The 21539-nt window shown below is 43.9% G+C and overlaps 1 protein-coding gene and 1 non-coding gene across 2 annotated transcripts in view; one reads left to right on the forward strand and one right to left on the reverse strand.

Annotated features, from left to right (window-relative positions):
• LOC111979016 (rho GTPase-activating protein 6-like) overlaps positions 1–21384 on the reverse strand; it is a 102254-nt gene extending 80870 nt beyond the window's left edge. The window contains exon 1 of the mRNA XM_070449055.1: positions 20823–21384. Coding sequence (XP_070305156.1) covers positions 20823–20846 — 24 coding nt within the window. The 5' untranslated portion in view covers positions 20847–21384. The remainder of the gene's footprint in view (positions 1–20822) is intronic.
• On the forward strand, positions 10793–10869 carry trnag-ucc (transfer RNA glycine (anticodon UCC)). The gene has a single exon. It is a non-coding gene; the product is annotated as a tRNA-Gly (tRNA).
• Positions 21385–21539: the final 155 nt, after the last annotated feature.

The raw sequence follows: 21539 nt of genomic DNA on the forward strand, positions 1-21539 counted from the left end.
TCTGTCTCTCTCTGTCTCTGTTCTCTCTCTCTGTCCTCTCTTCTTTCTTTCGCTCTCCTGCCTCTCTCTCTCTCTGTCTCTCCTCTCTCAGTGCTCTCCCAAGCTGTTTGATAGTTTTATTCCCGGAGGAAATGCCAGAGGGGACAGTAAACACACATAGAGGACGGGGGTGCCAGGATGCTCCTATACATTTCACCCAAGAGTTTCAATTCCAGGATGCCAACGTTTCTTTCTAAACACGTCATACTCTAACATTCCCCACCCAATATCAATCATCACCTCCTCTAAAAACTAACCCTTCGCCCCTCTCCCCTCAAAGTGCTCTCTTCTCCTGCCCTATTGCTTGTTTAAGCCTGATGTTATGCTAGATAACATTGTTGCCGTCCAGGCCACCCCGGTTAGGATAGATTCCAAAAACGTGTTTGCGTTGTCCTTCCCTGTGTTTCGGCTACCCGCTTAGGCTACACCGATTACGTCGTTGGCAAATGGGACTTATGACTGGTATGGATACTGCCAATCCAGTATCAACCATGTTCCAACAGAATGCAGTCTGTCCTGTAATGCTACACCATCATAAACAAACAAAGGATGCTAAGAGAGGAAACAAATTGATCAGAGCTACTCAAACAAATGTTATCAAATCCTAGTTCCGAATAGCAGTTCTATATCAAATTCCTAATTCCAAAAGTAGTTCTATATCAAATCCTAGTTCCAAAAGTAGTTCTATATCAATCCTATTCCAAATAGCAGTTCTATATCAAATCCTAGTTCCGAATAGTAGTTCTATATCAAATCCTAGTCCGAATAGCAGTCTATACAAATCCTAGTTCCAAATAGTAGTTCTATATCCAAATCCTAGTTCCAAATAGCAGTTCTATATCAAAATCCTAGTTCCAAATAGCAGTTCTATATCAAATCCTAGTTCCAAATAGCAGTTCTATATCAAATTCCTAGTTCCAAATAGCAGTTTCTATATCAAATCCTAGTTCCAAAAGTAGTTCTATATCAAATCCTAGTTCCAAATAGCAGTTCTATATCAATCCTAGTTTCGAATAGTAGTTCTATATCAAATTCTAGTTCCGAATAGCAGTTCTATATCAATCCTAGTTCCAAATAGTAGTTCTATATCAATCCTAGTTCCAATAGCAGTTCTATATCAAATCCTAGTTCCAAAAGTAGTTCTAATATCAAATCCTAGTCCAAATTAGCAGTTCTATATCAAATCTAGTTCCGAATAGTAGTTCTATATCAAATCCTAGTTCCGAATAGCAGTTCTATATCAAATCCTAGTTCCAAATAGTAGTTCTATATCAAATCCTAGTTCCCAAATAGCAGTCTATATTCAAATCCTAGTTCCAAATAGTAGGGATGTAGAGATATCTACCTGTATAGGACCCTGGATGTAGAGATATCTACCTGTATATTACCCTGGATGTAGAGATATCTACCTGTATAGGACCCGTTAGAGTTAACAGCCTCAGAAATTGCAGCCCAAATCAATGCTTCACAGAGTTCAAGTAACAGACACATCTCAACATCAACTGCTCAGAGGAGACTGTGTGAATCAGGCCTTAATGGTCAAATTGCTGCAAACAAACCACTACTAAAGGACACCAATAATAAGAAGAGACTTGCTTGGGCCAAGAAACATGAGCAATGGACATCAGACTGGTGGAAATCTGTTCTTTGGTCTGATGAGTCCAAATTCGCAATTTTTGGTTCCAAACGCCTTGTCTTTGTGAACGGATGATCTCCGCATGTGTGGTTCCCACCGTGATTTATTTCGAATTCAAGGCACACTTAACCAGCATGGCTACCATAGCATTCTGCAGCGATACGTCATCCCATCTGGTTTTCCGCTTAGCGGGAAGTGGAAACGTCTAGGAGCAACAACGGCTCAACTGCGAAGTGGTAGGCCACACAAGCTCACAGAGCGGGACCGCCGAGCTGTGAAACGTGTAGTGCGTAAAAATCAGTTGCAACACTCACTACCGAGTCCCAAACTGCCTCTGGAAGCAACGTCAGCACAAGAACTGTTCGTCGGGAGCTTTATGAAACGGGTTTACATGGCCGAGCAGCCGCACACAAGCATAAGATCACCATACGCAATGCCAAGCGTTGGCAGGAGTGGTGTAAAGCTTACCGCCATTGGACTCTGGAGCAGTGGAAATGCAATCTCTGGAGTGATGAATCACGCTTCACCATCTGGCAGTTCAACGGACAAATGTGGGTTTGGCGGATGCCAGGAAAACACTACCTCCTCCAATGCATAGTGCCAACTATAAAGTGTCATGGGGGAAGAATAATGGTCTGGGGTTGTTTTTCATGGTTCAAACTAGGCCCCTTTCAGTTCCAGTGAAAGGATATCGTGACGCTACAGCATGCAATGACATTCTAGATGATTCTGTGCTTCCAACTATGTGGCAACAGTTTGGGGCAGGCCCTTTCCTGTTTCAGCATGACAATGCCCCTGTTCACAGGTCCATACAGAAATACAGTACCAGCCAAAAGTTTGGACACAATTACTCATTCACGTTTATTTTTTACTATTTTCTACATTGTAGAATAATAGTGAAGACATGCAAAATATGAAATAACACATATGGAATCATGTCGTAACCAAAAAAGTGTTAAAAACAAATCAAAATATATTTGATATAGGTCCTAACTGACCTAAGACAGGGAATTTTTACAAGGATTGAATGTCAGGAATTGTGAAAAACTGAGTTTAAATGTATTTGGCTAAGGTGTATTTAAACTTCCGACTTCAACTGTATATTGGCCATATACCACAACCCCCCCGAGGTGCATTATTGCTATAATAAACTGGTTACCAATGTAATTAGAGCAGTAAAAATAAATGTTTTGTCATTCTTATGGTATACTGTCTGATATACCACGGCCGTCAGCCAATCAGCATTCAGGGCTGGAACCACAGTTTATAATATTGATTATAATATAACATGGCATTGTTGAATACTCATTTCTGATTGCTTGAAGGGCATTCTAGAGTGTGTATTCTTTCCCTGTAATGCACGGTATATCAGAACGGTAGAATTCAACGGCTCTAGTTCATTTTCACATGTTTTCTTTGAGCTGCTTTTGAAAGCAAAAGTCAAATTGAAAACAGTATTGGTAATGGACTGATAGTTTAGTTAGCTAAACTAGTAAGTCTGTTTGGTTACCACGGTAACTACTGTAGCTATCTAGTAAACTTGCTAGCTACTTCAGTGGATGTTGAACACATTTCTAGCGCCAAATGTGTTAAATTATGGCCATTGTATTAAAAGGATAATCCACTGGGGGCTCTGGAAAATAATGCACACTTTGAAAGGCATTCATTATTTTCTATAGAACGCATTGGTTATCCCTTACATAGAATATTGATGATTGGTTCGTCAATTAGGTCACGTTCAAACAGTTTAACATCAAATTGATCCAATCCAGGTCGATGCAGTACGGTGTGTGTGTGTGTGCGTTTGTGTGATTGTGTAACGCATACCCAACATTTCTGGTATTATCTGGAGATTTTTTGCCTACATTCCTGTTTGGATGCGCATTCAGCACCAGCCTGATATGTACAGTGTGTGTGTTGTGTGTTGTGTGTGGGGGGGGGTGGTTTGGTTGGTGTGTGTGTGTGTGTGTGTGGTGTGTTGTTGTGTGTGTGTGTGTGTGTGTGTGTGTGTGTGTGTGTGTGTGTGTGTGTGTGTGTGTGTGTGTGTGTGTGTGTGTGTGTGTGTGTGTGTGTGTGTGTGTGTGTGTGTGTGTCTGTGTGTGTGTGTCTGTGCGTGGTGTGTGTGTGTGTGAGTGGTGTGTGTGTGTGGGAACCTAAGACAATGTATCAATATTTTCTGATGAAATGGCTCTAGTCAAAGTGTTCTACGTTCAATTGGATTAAATGCATCCCGACCTTAATCATAGACCAAAGACAGAGTTAAAAGCTACGTTCACTTAATCTTAAATATCAGACAAAGGAAAGAGTTAAATGCTACAGTTCAACTTAATCTTAATATCAGACCAAAGGACGAGTTAACGCTACAGTTCACTTAATCTTACTTGAACAAAGGCCAGAGTTATGCTACAGTTCTACTTAATCTTAATCTAGCAGACGATGCTAAGTCCAATCAATGACAGAGATTAAAGCTACAGTTTCAACTTAATTTAATATCAGACCAAAGGACAGAGTTAAAGTAGCGACTACTAAGAAGTTCACAGTCACTTAAGTCCTTAATATCAGACCAAAGGACAGAGTTAAAGCTACAGTTCAACTTAATCTTAATATCAGACCAAAGGACAGAGTTAAAGCTACAGTTCAACAAATGGGTAAATATCAAGACTATCCATTGAGCAGATACCCAAACCAGATCTCAGACTGTACCTTTAAACTCATTCCATGATAACTATTAAAAATAACTGATCTCAGATCAGCAACTCTTTTATATATAGAAAAGAGAGGGAGCGAGAGAAAGCCAAAGTCTAAATCCCTTCTCCAATAACCTTGAATTATATCCAATTAAAATCATAGGTAGGGAGCACAGATAAAGTCTTATGTTCACTTCTCTTATACATGCTTAGAATAAAAATAATTCTATGTGGAGGGGGAGGGTTCTAGGCTACATTGAAACCTGGTGGAGGTTATTGATAGAAAATTCCACTAATAATTCACCACTACATTCAAGAGAAAAAAAGGGTTCCAAAATGGTTCTTTGGTTGTCCCGTAGGAGAACCCTTTTTGATTCCAGGTAGAACCCTTTTGAGTTCCATTTGCAACCATCTGTGGAATGAAAACCCAAAAGGGTTCTACCTGGAACCAAATAAGGGTTCTTCAAAGGGTTCTCCTATGTGGACAGTCGAAACCCCCTTTTAGGTTCTAGATAGCACCTTTTTTTTTAAAGAGTGTAGTTCCTGATAGTTCAGTGGGTTAAACATAGTTCTGACAACAACAAGGTTATTGTGGGTACTCAATATGTGTTAGTCTACTAGATAACCATAAGCCTACCTATCAATGACTTATGAATGGAGACCTGATCAGACTATAGATACACGTGCATAATCAAGGTATTTAAGTTTTTTGTTTTAAGAAATGTAAAAAAAAAAATGTATTTATTTATTTAGTTTTGTCATTATGGGCTATTATGTGTAGATTGAGTTTTTAAAAAATGTAATCATTTTTAGAAAAAGGCTTAATTAAGGTAACAAAACGTGAAAAAAGTCAAGAGGTCTGAAAACTTTCCAAATGAATTGCACAATGCATTTGGGAAGTATTCAGACCCTTTTACTTTTTCCGTATATTGTTACGTTACAGCCTTTTTTACCCTCATCAATCTACACACAATACCGCATAATGACAAAGCGAAAATAGGTTTGTAGAAATGTTTGCACATTTATTACAAATAAAAAACTGAAATATCTTATCTGCATAAGTATTCAAACCCTTTGCTATGAGACTCAACATTGAACTCAGGTGCATCCTGTTTTTATTGATCATCCTTGAGATGTTTCTACAACTTGATTGGAGACCACCTGTGGTAAATTCAATTTATTGGACATGATTTGGAAAGGCACACACCTGTCTATATAAGGTCCCACAGTTGACGTCAGAGCAAAAATCAAGCCATGAGGTCAAAGGAATTTTTCCGTAGCGCTCCAAGACAGGATTGTGTCACGGCACAGATCTGGGGAAGGGTACCAAAAAAATGTCTGCAGCATTGAAAGTCCCTCTTCCTAGAGCTGGCCACCCGGCCAAACTGAGAAATTGGGAGAGAAGGGCCTTGGTCAGGGAGGTGACCAAGAACCCGATGGTCACTCTGACAGACCTCCAGAGTTCCTCTGTGGAGATGGGAGAACATTCCAGAGGACAACAATCTCTGCAGCAGTCCACCAATCAGACCTTTCTGGTAAAGTGGCCAGACAGAAGCCACTCTTCAGTAAAAGGCACCTGACAGCCCGCTTGGAGTTTGTCAAAAGGCACCTAAAGGTCTCTCAGACCATGAGAAACAAGATTCTCTGGTCTGATGAAACCAAATGCCAAGTGTCATGTCTGGAGGAAACCAGGCACTGCTCGTTACCTGGCCACTACAATCTCTACTGTGAAGCATGGTGGTGGCAGCATCATGCTGTGGGGATGTTTTTCAGCAGCAGGGATTCGGAGACTAGAGCGCTCAGGACTTCAGACTGGGGTGAAGGTTCACCTTCCAACAGGACAACAACCCTAAGGACACAGCCAAGACAACGCAGGGCTTCGGGACAAGCCTCTGAATGTCCTTGAGTGGCCCAGCCAGAGCCCGAACTAAACATCTCTGGAGAGACATGAAAATAGCTGTGCAGTGACACTCCCCAACCAATCTGACAGAGCTGGAGAGGATCTGCAGAGAAGAATGGGAGAAACTCCCCACATACAAGTGTGCCAAGCTTGTAGCGTCATACCCAAGAAGACTTGAGGCTGTAATCGATGCCAAAGGTTCTTCAACAAAGCACTGAGTAAAGAGTCTGAATACCTAAATGTGATTTTCTAAAATGTCTAAAAAACGGTTTTTGCTTTGTCATTATGGGGTATTGTGATGTCATTATGGGGTATAGTGATGTCATTATGGGGTATTGTGTGTAGATTGATGAGGGAATAATTTTTTAGAATAAGGCTGTAACGTAAAGAAATTTGGAAAAAGTGAAGGGGTTCTGAACACTTTCCGAATGCACTGTATAACCAGACCATAGATAGAATACCAGATTGTCCAATAACTGATGGACAGGAAGAGACAGGAAGAGATCATAGGTAAATAGAAAGAGGTCATTAGAATAATTATATATATTTTTAAATGTAACCTTTATTTAACTAGGCAAGTCAGATAAGAACAAATTCTTATTTACAATGATGGCCTACCAGGAAACAGTAGGTTAACTGCCTTGTTCAGGGGCAGAACGACAGATTTTTACCTTGTCAGCTCGGGGATTCAATCCAGCAACCTTTTGGTTACTGGCCCAACGCTCTAACCACTAGGCTACCTGCCACCTACTATGGCAGACCATGCTCCAGTTCCCTGGATGGCCATCCATCTTGTGATGAAAGCTACAGAGAGTCGGACGCCATTTTGGATCCGGCGGTAATTCCTCCATTGGGAATAGAGGGGAAATGGGAAAACTATCGGAGAAGGGGCTTTGATGTTGGGTCTGCTGACACTGGGAGCCTTAACATCTCTTACGTAAAGTAGGTTAAGTACAGTAAGTCAAGCATTGTGAGTCAGGAACAATCAACAACTGGGTTGCTCTCCACCTCTCAGCCCCAAAGCGATGCTTCTGGGTGGCTTACCATCCAACCATGAACGACAACAACTGACTGAGCAAAGAGATACTCAAACTCTCTTTGAGGATAATAGAAGTCCTATATAAGGATGCTTCTTTATGATCAAAACTGCTGTCTCAGTACACAGATGAGATTAAATTAAATATTTCCTTTAGCAACCAACAATGTATACTCTGCTTACAGTGGCTTGCGAAAGTATTCACCCCCTTGGCATTTTTCCTATTTTGTTGCCTTACAACCTGGAAATAAAAATCAATTTTTGGGGGGTCTGTATCATTTGATTTACACAACATGCCTACCACTTTGAAGATACAAAATATTTTTTATTGTGAACAAACAAGAAATAAGCCCAAAAAACTTAAAACTTAAGCATGCATAACTACTCACCCTGTCAAAGACAATACTTTGTTGAGCCACATTTTGCAGCAATTACAGCATTAAGTCTCTTGGGGTATGTCTCTATAAACTTGGCACATCTAGCCACTGGGATTTTTTCCCATTCTTTAAGGCGAAAAAGGTCATTCAAGTTGGATGGGTTCTGCTGGTTTACAGCAATCTTTAAGTCATACCACAGATTCTGAATTGGATGGAGGTCTGGGCTTTGACTAGGCCATTCCAAGAAATGTTAATGTTTCCCCTTAAACCACTCGTGTTGCTTTTGCGGTATGATTAGGGTCATTGTCCTCCTGGAAGGTGAACCTCCATCCCAGTCTCAAATCTCTGGAAGACTGTAACAGGTTTCCCTTATGAATTTCCCTGTATTTAGCGCCATCCACCATTCCTTCAATTCTGACCAGTTTCCCAGTCCCTGCCGATGAAAAACATCCCCACAGCATGATGCTGCCACCACCATGCTTCACTGTAGGGATGGTCCTCTCTGTGTGATGAGAGGTGTTGGATTTGCGCCAGACATAGCGTTTTCCTTGATGGCCAAAAAGCTACATTTTTGTCTCATCTGACCATATGTTTGGGGAGTCTCCAACATGCCATTTGGCGAACACCAAACATGTTTGCTTATTTTTTTCTTTAAGCAATAGTTTTTTTCTGGCCACTCTTCCGTAAAGCCCAACTCTGTGGAGTGTACAGCTTAAAGTGGGCCTATGGACAGATACTCCAATCTCCGTGTGGAGCTTTGCAGCTCTTTTAGGGTTATCTTTGATCTCTTTGTTGCCTCTCTGATTAATTCCCTCCATGCCTGGTTTGTGAGTTTTGGTGGGCAGCCCTCTCTTGGCAGGTTTGCTGTGGTGCCATATTCTTTCCATTTTTTAATAATGGATTTATTGGTGCTCCGTGGGATGTTCAAAGTTCAACGTTTTTTAGAACCCAACCCTGACCTGTACTTCTCCACAACTTTGTCCCTGACCTGTTTGGAGAGCTCCTTGGTCTTCATGGTGCCCCTTGCTAGTGGTGTTGCAGATTCTGGGGCCTTTCAGAACAGTTGTATATATATACTGAGATCATGTGACAGATCATGTGACACCTAGATTGCACACAGGTGGACTTTACTTAACACATTTTGTGACTTCTGAAGGTAATTGGTTGCACCAGATCTTATTTAGGGGCTTCATAGCAAAGGGGGTGAATACATATGCACGCACCACTTTTCCGTTGTTATTTTATTAATATTTTTTGAAATAAGTAATTTTTTAAATCTCATTTCACCAATTTAGACTATTTTGTGTACGTCCATTACATGAAATCCAAATAAAAATCATTTTCAATTACAGGTTGTAATGCAACAAAATATGAAAAACGCCAAGGGGGAGGAATAATTTTGCAAGGAACTGTATATGTTATAATATCGGATTTTACACAGATGATGGTGAGGATGATGGTGATGATGACGCTGATGATGATGGTGATGATGATGCTGAGGAGGATGATGGTCATGATGATGACGATGATGGCTATGGTGGTGATGATGATGGCTTGATTATGATGATGAGAATGAGGATGATGATGATGGTGGCTTGATAAGGAAGATGGTGATGGTGATGTAGATGGTGATGATGATGGTTGATGGCGATGATGATGATGATGATGATGGATTGATGGTGATGGATTGATGGTGAGGAGGAGGATGATGATGATGGTGGCTTGATAAGGAAGATGGTGATGATGATGAGGATGGTGGTCATGATGATGATGATGGCGTGATGGTGATGATGATGGCCTGATGGTGATGATGATGATGATGGCTTAATGGTGATGATGATGATGATGAGGATGATGATGACTTTAATGCGGGGAAACTTAAATCCGTTTTACCAAATTTCTACCAGCATGTTAAATGTGCAACCAGAGGGAAAAAACTCTGGAACACCTTTACTCCACACACAGAGACGCATACAAAGCTCTCCCTCGCCCTCCATTTGGCAAATCTGACCATAATTCTATCCTCCTGATTCCTGCCTACAAGCAAAAAAATTAAGCAGGAAGCACCAGTGATTAGATCAATAAAAAAATGTACAGATGCTAAGCTACAGGACTGTTTTGCTAGCACAGACTGGAATATGTCCCGCGATTCCTCCAATGGCATTGAGCAGTACACCATAACAGTCATTGGCTTCATCAATAAGTGCATCGATGACTTCGTCCCCACAGTGACCGTAAGTACATACCCGAACCAGAAGCCACGGATTACAGGCAACATTCACACTGAGCTAAAGGCTAGAGCTGCCGCTTTCAAGGAGCGGGACTGTAACCCGGAAGCTGACAAGAAATCCACTATGCCCTCCGACGAACCATCAAACAGGCAAAGCGTCAATACAGGACTAAGATTGAATCGTACTACACCGGCTCCGACGCACGTCGGATGTGGCAGGGCTTGCAAACCATTACAGACTACAAAGGGTAGTACAGCCGAGAGCCAGTGACACGAGCCTACCGGACGAGCTAAACTACTTCTATGCTCGCTTCGAGGCAAATAACACTGAAACATGGATGAGAGCATCAGCTGTTACAGAAGACTGTGTGATCACACTCTCCGCAGCCGATGTGAGTAAGACCTTTAAACAGGTCAACATTCACAAGGCCGCAGGGCCAGACGGATTACCAGGACATGTACTGTGAGCATGCGCTGACCAACTGGCAAGTGTCTTCATTGACATTTTCAACCTCTCCCTGCCCGGGTCTGTAATACCAACATGTTTTAAGCAGACCACCATAGTGCCTGTGCCCAAGAACACTAAGGTAATAACGTAACCTATCTAAATGACTACCGACCCGTAGCACTCACGTCAGTAGTCATGAAGTGCTTTGAAAGGCTGGTCAAGGCTCACATCAACACCATCATCCTAGAAACCCTAGACCCACTCCAATTTGCATACCGCCTCAACAGATCCACAGATGATGCAATCTCTATTGCACTCCACACTGCCCTTTCCCACCTGGACAAAAGGAACACCTATGTGAGAATGCTATTCATTGACTAAAGCTCAGCGTTCAAAACCATAGTGCCCTCAAAGGTCATCAATAAGGTGAATAAGGTGTGGTTCCGTGTGGCTCAGTTGGTAGAGCATGGCGCTTCCAACGCCAGGGTTGTGGGTTCAATTCCCACGGGGGGACCAGGATGAATATGTATGAACTTTCCAATGTGTAAGTCGCTCTGGATAAGAGCGTCTGCTAAATGACTTAAATGTAAATGTAATAAGCTAAGGACACTGGGACTAAACACCACCCTCTGCAACTGTATCCTGGACTTCCTGATGGGCCATCCCCAGGTGGTAAGGGTAGGTAACAACACATCCGCCGCGCTGATCCTCAACACAGGATCTCTATACCAGGCGGTGTCAGAGGAAGACCCTAAAAATTGTCTAAGACTCCAGCCACCCCAGTCATGGACTGTTCTCTCTGCAACCGCACGGCAAACGATACCGGAGCGCCAAGTCTAGGTCCAGAAGGCTTCTAAACAGCTTCTACCCCCAAGCCATTAGACTCCTGAACACATAATCAACTGACTATCCAGACTATTTGCATTGTCCCCCCACCCTTTTACGCCGCTGCTACTCTCTGTTGTTGTCATCTATGCATAGCCACTTTAATAACTCTACCTACAGTTGAAGTCGGAAGTTTACATACACTTAGGTTGGAGTCATTAAAACTTGTTTTCAAACCACTCCACAAATTTCTTGTTAACAAACTATAGTTTTGGCAAGTTGGTTAGGACATCTACTTTGTGCATGACACAAGTCATTTTTCTAACAATTGTTTACAGACAGATTATTTCACTTACAATTCACTGTATCACAATTCCAGTGGGTCAGAAGTTTACATACACTAAGTTGACTGTGCCTTTAAACAGCTTGGAAAATTCCAGAAAATTATGTAATGGCTTTAGAAGGTTCTGATAGGCAAATTGACATAATTTTAATCAATTGGAGGTGTACCTGTGCATGTATTTCAAGGCCTATCTTCAAACTCAGTGCCTCTTTGCTTGACATCATGGGAAAATCAAAAGAAATCAGCCAAGACCTCAGAAAAGAAATTATAGACCTCCACAAGTCTGGTTCATCCTTGGGAGCAATTGCCAAATGCCTGAAGGTACCCCGTTCATCTGTATAAACAATAGTACACAAGTATAAACACCTTGGGACCACGCAGCCGTCATACCGCTCAGGAAGGAGACGCGTTCTGTCTCATAGAGATGAAGGTACTTTGTTGCGAAAAGTGCAAATCAATCCCAGAACAACAGCAAAGGACCTTGTGAAGATGCTGGAGGAAACAGGTACAAAAGTATCTATATCCACAGTAAAACGAGTCCTATATTGACTAAACCTGAAAGGCCGCTCAGCAAGGAAGAAGCCTACGGTTTGCAACTGCACATGGGGACAAAGATCGTACTTTTTGGAGAAATGTCCTCTGGTCTGATGAAACAAAAATAGAACTGTTTGGCCATAATGACCATCGTTATGTTTGGAGGAAAAAGAGGGAGGTTTGCAAGCCAAAGAACATCCAAACATTCAAACGGGGAAGCACGGGGGTGGCAGCATTATGTTGTGGGGGTGTTTTGCTGCAGGGGGGACTGGTGCACTTCACAAAATAGATGGCATCATGAGGCTGGAAAATTAGGTGGATATATTGAAGCAACATCTCAAGACATCAGTCAGGAAGTTAAAGCTTGGTCGCAAATGGGTTTTCCAAATGGACAATGACCCAAGCATACTTCCAATGTTGTGACAAAATGGCTTAAGGACAACGAAGTCAAGGTATTGGAGTGGCTATCACAAAGCCCTGACCTCATTCCTATAGGACATTTGTGGGCAGAACTGAAAAAGCGTGTGTGAGCAAGGAGGCCTACAAACCTGACTCAGTTACACCAGCTCTGTCAGGAGGAATGGGCCAAAGTTCTCCCAACTTATTGTGGGAAGCTTGTGGAAGGCTACCCGAAACGTTTGACCCAAGTTAAACAATTTAACGGCAATGCTACCAAATACTAATTGAGTGTATGTATAACGTCTGACCACTGGGAATGTGATGAAAGAAATAAAAAGCTGAAATAAAATAATTCTTTATTCTTAAAATAAAGTGGTGATCCTAACTGAACTAAGACAGGAAATTTTTACAATAATTAAATGTCAGGAATTGTGACAACTGAGTTTAAATGTATTGGCTATGGTGTATGTAAACTTTCGACTTCAACTGTACATGTACTGTACATTTTACCTCAACAAACCGGTGCCCTGCACATTGACTCTGTACCGTTCCCCTGTATATAGTATCGCTATTGTTATTTACTGCTGCTCTTTAAATTACTTGTTACTTTTACTTCTTATTCTTATCCATATTTCTTTTAATTGCATTGTTGGTCAGGGGCTCATAATAAGCATTTCACTGTAAGGTCTAACACTGTTGTATTTGGCGCATGTGACTAATACAATGTGATGATGATGATGATGATGATGATGGCTTGATGCCGAAGCGTTGGTGTTTTTGTACTGCCACCTTTCCTCCGTGCTCCTTTCCTCCGTGCTCCTTTCCCGTGCTCCTTTCCCTCCGTGCTCCTTTCCTGTGCTTCCTTTCCTCACTGCTCCTTTCCTCCGTGCTCCTTTCCTCCGTGCTCCTTTCCTCCGTGCTCCTTTCCTCCGTGCTCCTTTCCTCCGTGCTCCTTTCCTTCATGATATCATGACTATTTTTGCATTTAAGATTTTGATTTGTCATCATGTTCAACAGCTAGGTCTCTATCTCTCTCCCTGTACGATACCTGATCTCCCTTCAGTGACTCATATCTGTTCCTGAACAATATGCACAAAACAGCGCACACTGGGACACACACACAGACCGTGGTGCAAGTACCGCACTCACACACACACACACACACAAACACACACACACACACACACACACACACACACCACACACACACACAACACACACACACACCCACACACAACACACACACACACACACACACACACACACACACACACACACACACACACACACACACACACCACACACCCACACACACACACACACACACACACACACACACACCGTGGTGCAAGTACCTCATTCACACACACAGAAACAGAGACAGACGCACACAGGAGAGAGAGGTCAGACACACAACACAAACAAATCAAATCAAATCAATTTATAAAGCCCTTCTTACATCAGCTAATATCTCAAAGTGCTGTACAGAAACCCAGCCTAAAACCCAAACAGCAAGCAATGCAGGTGTAGAAGCACGGTGGCTAGGAAAAACTCCCGAGAAAGGCCAAAACCTAGGAAAAAACCTAGAGAGGAACCAGGCTATGAGGGGTGGCCAAGAGGACGAGGATTTGTGTGCGTACAAACAAATACGCACACAGAGACAGAGATAGACACATACAAACACACACACACACACACAATGGAACTGAGTGTTCAGAAGGAAGAGAGACTCATCGCTCAGAGAGACACTGGAAGAACATACAGTACTGCAGGCCGCTGTGTGTGTGTGTGTGTGTGTGTGTGTGTGTGTGTGTGTGTGTGTGTGTGTGTGTGTGTGTGTGTGTGTGTGTGTGTGTGTGTGTGTGTGTGTGTGTGTGTGTGTGTGTGTGTGGGTTGGGTGGGTTGTTGTGTGTGTGTGTGTGCGCGTGTGTGTGTGTGTGTGTGTTTGTGTCCTGGGACAAACTCTAAAAGTTCCAACAGAAAAACCTCCAGAGAGTCCCTACTGTCTCCTCCATAGATACATCTTGATGGACGGTGAGGAAAGCAAACACATATGAGATATGTACCCAGAGCGCTTTCCATAGAGGAACTGTAACACTCTGGGTCCTCTCTGTGTGTGTGTTGGCACTGAATCAAGAAGAGTTGTCTAGTGCCATAGAGTCGTAATAGGAGGGGATAGTTGATTTATCCTCATTAGCTGAGATATTTTCAGCCTCAACTTTTTAACAGGGCGAGACCCATGAAGTCCCATTCAGACCTAGACTCCTCTCGCCTCCATCTCTGCCTCTCTCCATACCTCCTCCACTTCTCTCCTCTCGCTCTAACTCTTGAGAGATCCATCCATCTCTCTCTCTCTCTCTCTCTCTCATCCCTCCCCCACTTTCTCTCCTCTCTCTCCCTCTCTCTCTTTCCATCCCACCCCCACTTTCCCTCCTCTCTCTCTCTCCCTCTCTCTCCCTCCATCCCTCCCCCACATCCACTACTCTCTAACTGTCTCTGTCTCTCTCTCTCCCTCTTTCCTTCCCACCCCCACTTTCCCTCTTCTCTCTCCCTCTCTCTCTCTGTCCATCCCTCCCTCACATCCACTCCTCTCTCTACCTCTAGTGGATTACAGGAAAACGCTAGATTTACAATCATTACCGTTGTAGAAAGTATTTAGGGAGATGACTCTGTTGGACTCTGGCTCATACTCTACCAATAGTGTAATTACGGTAAAATAGTAAGAGTGTTATTTTTGACAGTGTAACTATAGCAGTAAGAGAGCAGGCAATACAGTAAGGCTGGGATTTATTTGGATCCTCACTAGAGCTGCATTATAGCGCGCTTTACGTTTAAAGTTAGAATCCTTAATTGTGAAACTGTCTGTTTGGGATGTTACAACAACAACAGTTACTGTAAACAAACACCGTTTTTTTCTCCCTCTGACATAATTGCACGTGCGAGAGAACAGCTATTTTTTATGATTACCATTCTGCTGGATGCTCCTCTCCTCGTCAACAAAACCAAGATAATAACAAAGGTGCCAGCTAGAACAGTGGCATTGTTTCCACAAATACGGATTTGATCTTTAGAGGTGATTAATAGTTGAGCCGACATCTGCACCCTGATTGTGATCCCAGCGACCGCGGTAACATTGCATTTAAAACCTGCATTGGCTACAAGCATGATGGGATTTGGGAAACCACTGGGAAAATAATTGGAAAACTGGGGAAATAATTGGTAAACAACTGATTGTAAATAGCAACAGGCCAGCAAGCCGTTGAGAGAACAGACAGTGTATAAGAAGAATCAGAAGTGACGGGGAAGTAAGATGTTTGGGGAAGTAAACTCTTAATGATCGGCTATGAAAAGCCAACTGAGATTTATTCCTGATTATTATTTGACCATGCTTGTCATTTATGAACATTTTGAAAATCTTGGCTCTCTCTAATTTTCTCCTTCTCTCTTTCTTTCTTTCTCCCGGAGGACCTGGGCCCTAGGACCATGCGTGGGACTTATTTACGCCCGTGGTGACTCCTTGCTGTCCCCAGTCCGCCTGGCCTTGCTGCTATTCCAGTTTCAGCTGTTCTGCCTGCGGTTATGGAACCGCCACCTGTCCCAGACCTGTTGTTCAACTCTTGATGATCGGCTATGAAAGCCAACTGAAAATTATTCATGATTATTATTTGACCATGCTTGTCACTTATGAACATTTTTGAACATCTTGGCATAGTTCTGTTATAATCTCCACCCGGCACAGCCAGAAGAGGACTGGCCACCCCTCATAGCCTGGTTCCTCTCTAGGTTTCTTCCTAGGTTTTTGGCCTTTCTAGGGAGTTTTTCCTAGCCACCGTGCTTCTACACCTGCATTACTAGCTGTTGTGGGGTTTTAGGCTGGGTGTCTGTACAGCACTTCGAGATATTAGCTGATGTACGAAGGGCTATATAAAATAAAATTGATTGATTGATTTGTTGTGCACCTGGTCTATATAAAGTGAGGAGGGTGGAGGTTAGATGTCAGTGGTGGAGGGTTAGATTGTCAGTGGTGAGGGTTAGATTGTCAGTGGTGGAGGTTAGAGTTGTCAGTGATGCGAGGGTGGAGGGTTAGATTGTCAGTGTGGGAGGGTGGAGGGTTAGATTGTCAGTGGTGGAGGGTGGAGGGTTAGATTGTCAGTGGTGGAGGGTGGAGGTTAGATTGTCAGTGATGGAGGGTGGAGGGTTAGATTGTCAGGATGGAGGGTGGAGGTTAGATTTGTCAGTGATGACAGGGTGTGAGGGTTAGATTGTCAGTGGTGGAGGGTGGAGGGTTAGATTGTCATGTGGTGGAGGGTGGGAGGGTTAGTTGTCAGTTGGTGGAGGGTGGAAGGGTTAGATTGTCAGTGTGGAGGGTGGAGGGTTTAGATTGTCATGATGGAGGGGAGGGTTAGATTGTCAGTGATGGAGGGTGGAGGGTTAGATTGTCAGTGGTGGAGGGTGGAGGGTTAGATTGTCAGTGGTGAGGGTGGAGGTTAGATTGTCAGGTGGAGGGTGGAGGTTGATTTCAGGTGGAGGTGGAGGGTTAGAGTTGCAGTGATGGAGGGTGGAGGGTAGATTGTCAGTGTGGAGGGTGGAGGTTAGACTTGTCAGTGGTGGAGGGTGGAGGGTTAGATTGTCAGTGATGGAGGGTGGAGGGTTAGATTGTCAGTGGTGGAGGGTGGAGGGTTAGATTGTCAGTGGTGGAGGGTGGAGGGTTAGATTGTCAGTGGTGGAGGGTGGAGGGTTAGATTGTCAGTGGTGGGGGGTGGAGGGTTAGATTCTCAGTGATGGAGGGTGGAGGGTTTAGATTGTCAGTGGTGGGGGTGGAGGGTTAGATTGTCAGTGATGGAGGGTGGAGGGTGGAGGGTTAGATTGTCAGTGGTGGAGGGTGGAGGGTTAGATTGTCAGTGATGGAGGGTGGAGGGTTATATTGTCCAGTGGTGGAGGTGGAGGGTTAGATTGTCAGTGGTGGGGGGTTAGATTGTGGAGGGTGGAGGGTTAGATTGTCAGTGGTGGGAGGTTAGGTTTGTGGAGGGTTAGGTTGTCAGTGGTGGAGGGTGGAGGTTAGATTGTCAGTGTGGAGGGTTAGATTGTCAGTGATGGAGGGTGGAGGGTTAGATTGTCCAGTGGTGGGGGGTGGAGGGTTAGATTGTCAGTGGTGGGGGTTAGATTGTGGGAGGGTGGAGGGTTAGATTGTCAGTGGTGGGAGGTTAGATTGTGGAGGTTAGATTGTCAGTGGTGGAGGGTGGAGGTTAGATTGTCAGTGGTGGAGGGTTAGATTGTCAGTGGTGGAGGGTGGAGGGTGGATGGTTAGATTGTCAGTGGTGAAGGGTTAGATTGTGGAGGGTGGAGGGTTAGATTGTCAGTGGTGGAGGGTGGAGGTTGGAAGGTGGAGGGTTAGATTGTCAGTGGTGAAGGGTGGAGGGTGGAGGGTTAGATTGTCAGTGGTAAAGGGTGGAGGGTTAGATTGTCAGTGGTGGAGGGTGGAGGGTTAGATTGTCAGTGTGGGGGTTAGATTGTCAGTGGTGAAGGGTGAGATTTGTGGAGGGTGGAGGGTTAGATTGTCAGTGGTGAAGGTGAGACTTGTGGAGGGTGGAGGGTTAGATTCAGTGGTTGGAGGGTGGAGGGTTAGATTGTCCAGTGGTGGGGGTGAGGGTTAGATTTCAGTGGTGGAGGGTGGGAGGGTTAGATTGTCAGTGGTGGAGGGTGGAGGGTTGATTGTGGAGGGTTAGATTTGTCAGTGATGGAGGTGGAGGGTTAGATTGTCAAGTGTGGAGGTGGAGGGTTAGATTGTCAGTGGTGGCAGGGTGGAGGGTTAACATTGTCAAGTGGTGGAGGGTGAAGGTTAGATTGTCAGTGATGGAGGGTGGAGGGTGGAGGGTTAGATTGTCCATGTGGGTGGAGGGTTAAATTGTCAGTGATGGAGGGTGGAGGGTTAGATTTCAGTGGTGGAGGGTGGAGATTAGATTGTCAGTGGTGGAGGGTGGAGGGTTTAGATTGTCAGTGTGGAGGGTCGAGGGTTTAGATTGTCAGTGGTGGGGGGTGGAGCGTTAGATTGTCAGTGATGGAGAGGTGGAGGGTTAGATTTGTCAGTGATGGAGGTGGAGGTTAAGATTGTCAGTGAATGGGAGGGTGGAGGGTTAGATTGTCAGTGGATGAGGGGTGGAGGGTTAGATTGTCAGTGGTGGAGGGCTTAGATTGTCAGTGTGGGGGTTAGATTGTGGGAGGGTTTGAGGGTTAGTATTGTCAGTGATGGAGGTGGAGGTTTAGATTGTAGTGGTGGAGGTGGAGGGTTAGATTTCAACAGTGGTGGAGGGTTAGATTGTGGAGGGTGGAGTTAGTTGTCAGTGGTGGGAGGTAGTTGTGGAGGGTTAGTTGTCATCTGGTGGAGGGTGGAGGGTTAGATTGTCAGTGATGGAGGGGTGAGGGTTAGTAGATTGTCAGTGGTGGGGGGTTGGAGGGTTAGATTGTCAGTGCGTGGGGGGTTAGATGTGTGGAGGTGGAGGGTTAGATTGTCAGGGTGGTGGGAGCGTTAGATGTGGAGGGTAGATGTCAGTGGTGGAGGGTGGCAGGGTTAGATTGTCAGTGGTGGCAGGGGTTAGATTGTCAGTGGTGGAGGGTGGAGGGTGGATGCGTTATTTAGATTGTTCAGTGGTGCGCAGGGTTAGATTGTGGAGGGTGGAGGCGTTAGATTGATCAGTTGTGGACGGGTGGGAGGGTGGAAGGTGGAGGTTAGATTGTCAGTGGTGAAGGGTGTGGAGGTGGAGGGTTAGAGTGTCACGTCGGTGGAGGGTGGAGGCGTTAGATTGTCGTGGTGCGGGGGTTAGATTGTCATGTGAAGGTAGATTGTGGGAGGGTGGAGGGTAGATTGTCAGTGGTGGAGGGTGGAGGGTTAGATTGTCAGTGGTGGAGGGTGGAGGGTTTAATTGTCAGTGGTGGAAGGGTGGAGGGTTAGATTGTCCAGTGGTGGGGTTGGAGGGTTAGATTCTCAGTGAATGGAGGGTTAATTGTGGAGTTAGATTGTCAGTGAAATGGAGGGTGGAGGGTTAGATTGTTGGAGGGTTAGATTGTCCAGTGATGGAGGGTGGAGGGTTAGATTGTGGAGGGTTAGATTGTGGAGGTTCAGACAAACACACATCAACTCCTGGAGAAAGTCGTCAAGAGGAGCTCCACAGGTCCTGATCTACATGTAGCAATGTAAGGGCCATCGTTACATCCCCTCTACAAGCGGCAGTCGGTCACTTCAATGAACCATACATATGTTTATGAGCAGAGATTTCATATCATTACACTCCCAGAGGGAAGTTGAAAACCCCTTTATTGGGCTAATCAGACATTGACTCCAGGGGGTGAAACAGAAACTACTGTTAATCTTTTAAAGGGTAATAATCTTAAATAATCGTTAAAAAACACTTTTCCTTGTAATGAAATCGTACTTACAGAAACACATTGTAAAACAATGTGCTTTGCATCTGTGCACCGTCTGTTTTTAATATCTTAACATCGGTGATTTGTTGTACTTTTTTTATCATGTGAGTTGTGCCTTGGGTGCCTGAAATGTGCTTTATATATAAAATGAATTATCATGAATAGAAGCAGGTTCTCCTTGCAATATTAAAAAGGAGAGCAACTCTGCTTGGAAGATTAGTCCAAATGGGGACTAAAAGAGATCCAAATTAAATCAAATCAAATCTGCAGGTGCAAAATGCAAGACATACTTTGTAAGAAGTTCATTCCCAGCCATTTAATATTGTTCCAAACGTTTACGAAACTTCCACTGAGGTTTATTGTGTTTTATTGAAGGAGAAGCTCTACTCCAGCCATTATTATGAGCCGTCCTCCCCTCAGTAGCCTCCACTGGTAGTAAGATGCCGTAAAGACAGTATGAACTGTGATCATGATAATGTGAAGACAGACAGCAGCTAACTCCTAGCAGAACAAACTATGAGTAGTTGACGTGGAGTCACAAATAGGCTACTGTTTATACCAAGCACACTACTGTTTATACCCAGCACACTACTGTTTATACCCAGCACACTACTGTTTATACCCAGTACACTACTGTTCATACCCAGCACACTACTGTTCATACCCAACACACTACTGTTTATACCCAACACACTACTGTTTATACCCAGTACACTAATGTTTATACCCAACACACTACTGTTTATACCCAGTACACTACTGTTTATACCCAGTACACTACTGTTTATACCCAGTACACTACTGTTTATACCTAGCAATACATTTCTTAATTCTAAGTAGTGTGCTAGGGTATAAACAGTAGTGTGTTGCACAGTAGTGTGCACACCCACACACACACACACACACACACACACACACACACATACACACACACACACACACTTACCACGTACACGTAGTAGAATTGCATGTCCTGACTCACAGGCTGTTACATCTGCATCACTGAAGAACATCCTCCATCAGAGACTAAAACAGAAAAATACGGTCTCTTCTTGTCTCCTCTCCTCTCTTCTCTTCTCCTCAGGGCTCAGAGAGAGGAATAAAGTATCTCTATTTTACTATATCCTCTCCTCCTCTTTTCTCTTCTCCTCTCCTCAGGTCTCAGAGAAAGCAGTAAAGTATCTCTCTTTTACTATATCCTCTCCTCTCCTCTTCTCCTCAGGTCTCAGAGAAAGGAGTAAAGTATCTCTCTTTTACTATATCCTCTCCTCTCTTCTCTTCTCCTCAGGTCTCAGAGAAAGCAGTAAAGTATCTCTCTTTTACTATATCCTCTTCTCCTTTCCTTTCTTCTCAGGTCTCAGACAGTAAGAGTTTATTCTCTCTCCTTCTCATCTGTAAAAACAGCAACTATTGGTCAGTAGAGTTGTCCTTCAGTGAACGAACAGCTTCAGCCCTGCATGTTGTGGTTGTGTTTCCACTGTCTGATGATAGAGCTCAGTGCTTCCTGCTGTTGCAGCCACCGCATGTGTATTGTGAGAGAGAAAGAGTGTGTGTTATGTGACAGATAACACGCGGTGTACTCTGTGCGTTAAGAAACAGGAAGCGTGGAGAGAGAGAGAGAGAGAGAGAGAGAGAGAGAGAGAGAGAGAGAGAGAGAGAGAGA

Source organism: Salvelinus sp. IW2-2015, linkage group LG19, assembly GCF_002910315.2.
Source record: "Salvelinus sp. IW2-2015 linkage group LG19, ASM291031v2, whole genome shotgun sequence".
NCBI classification, from domain to species: domain Eukaryota; kingdom Metazoa; phylum Chordata; class Actinopteri; order Salmoniformes; family Salmonidae; genus Salvelinus; species Salvelinus sp. IW2-2015.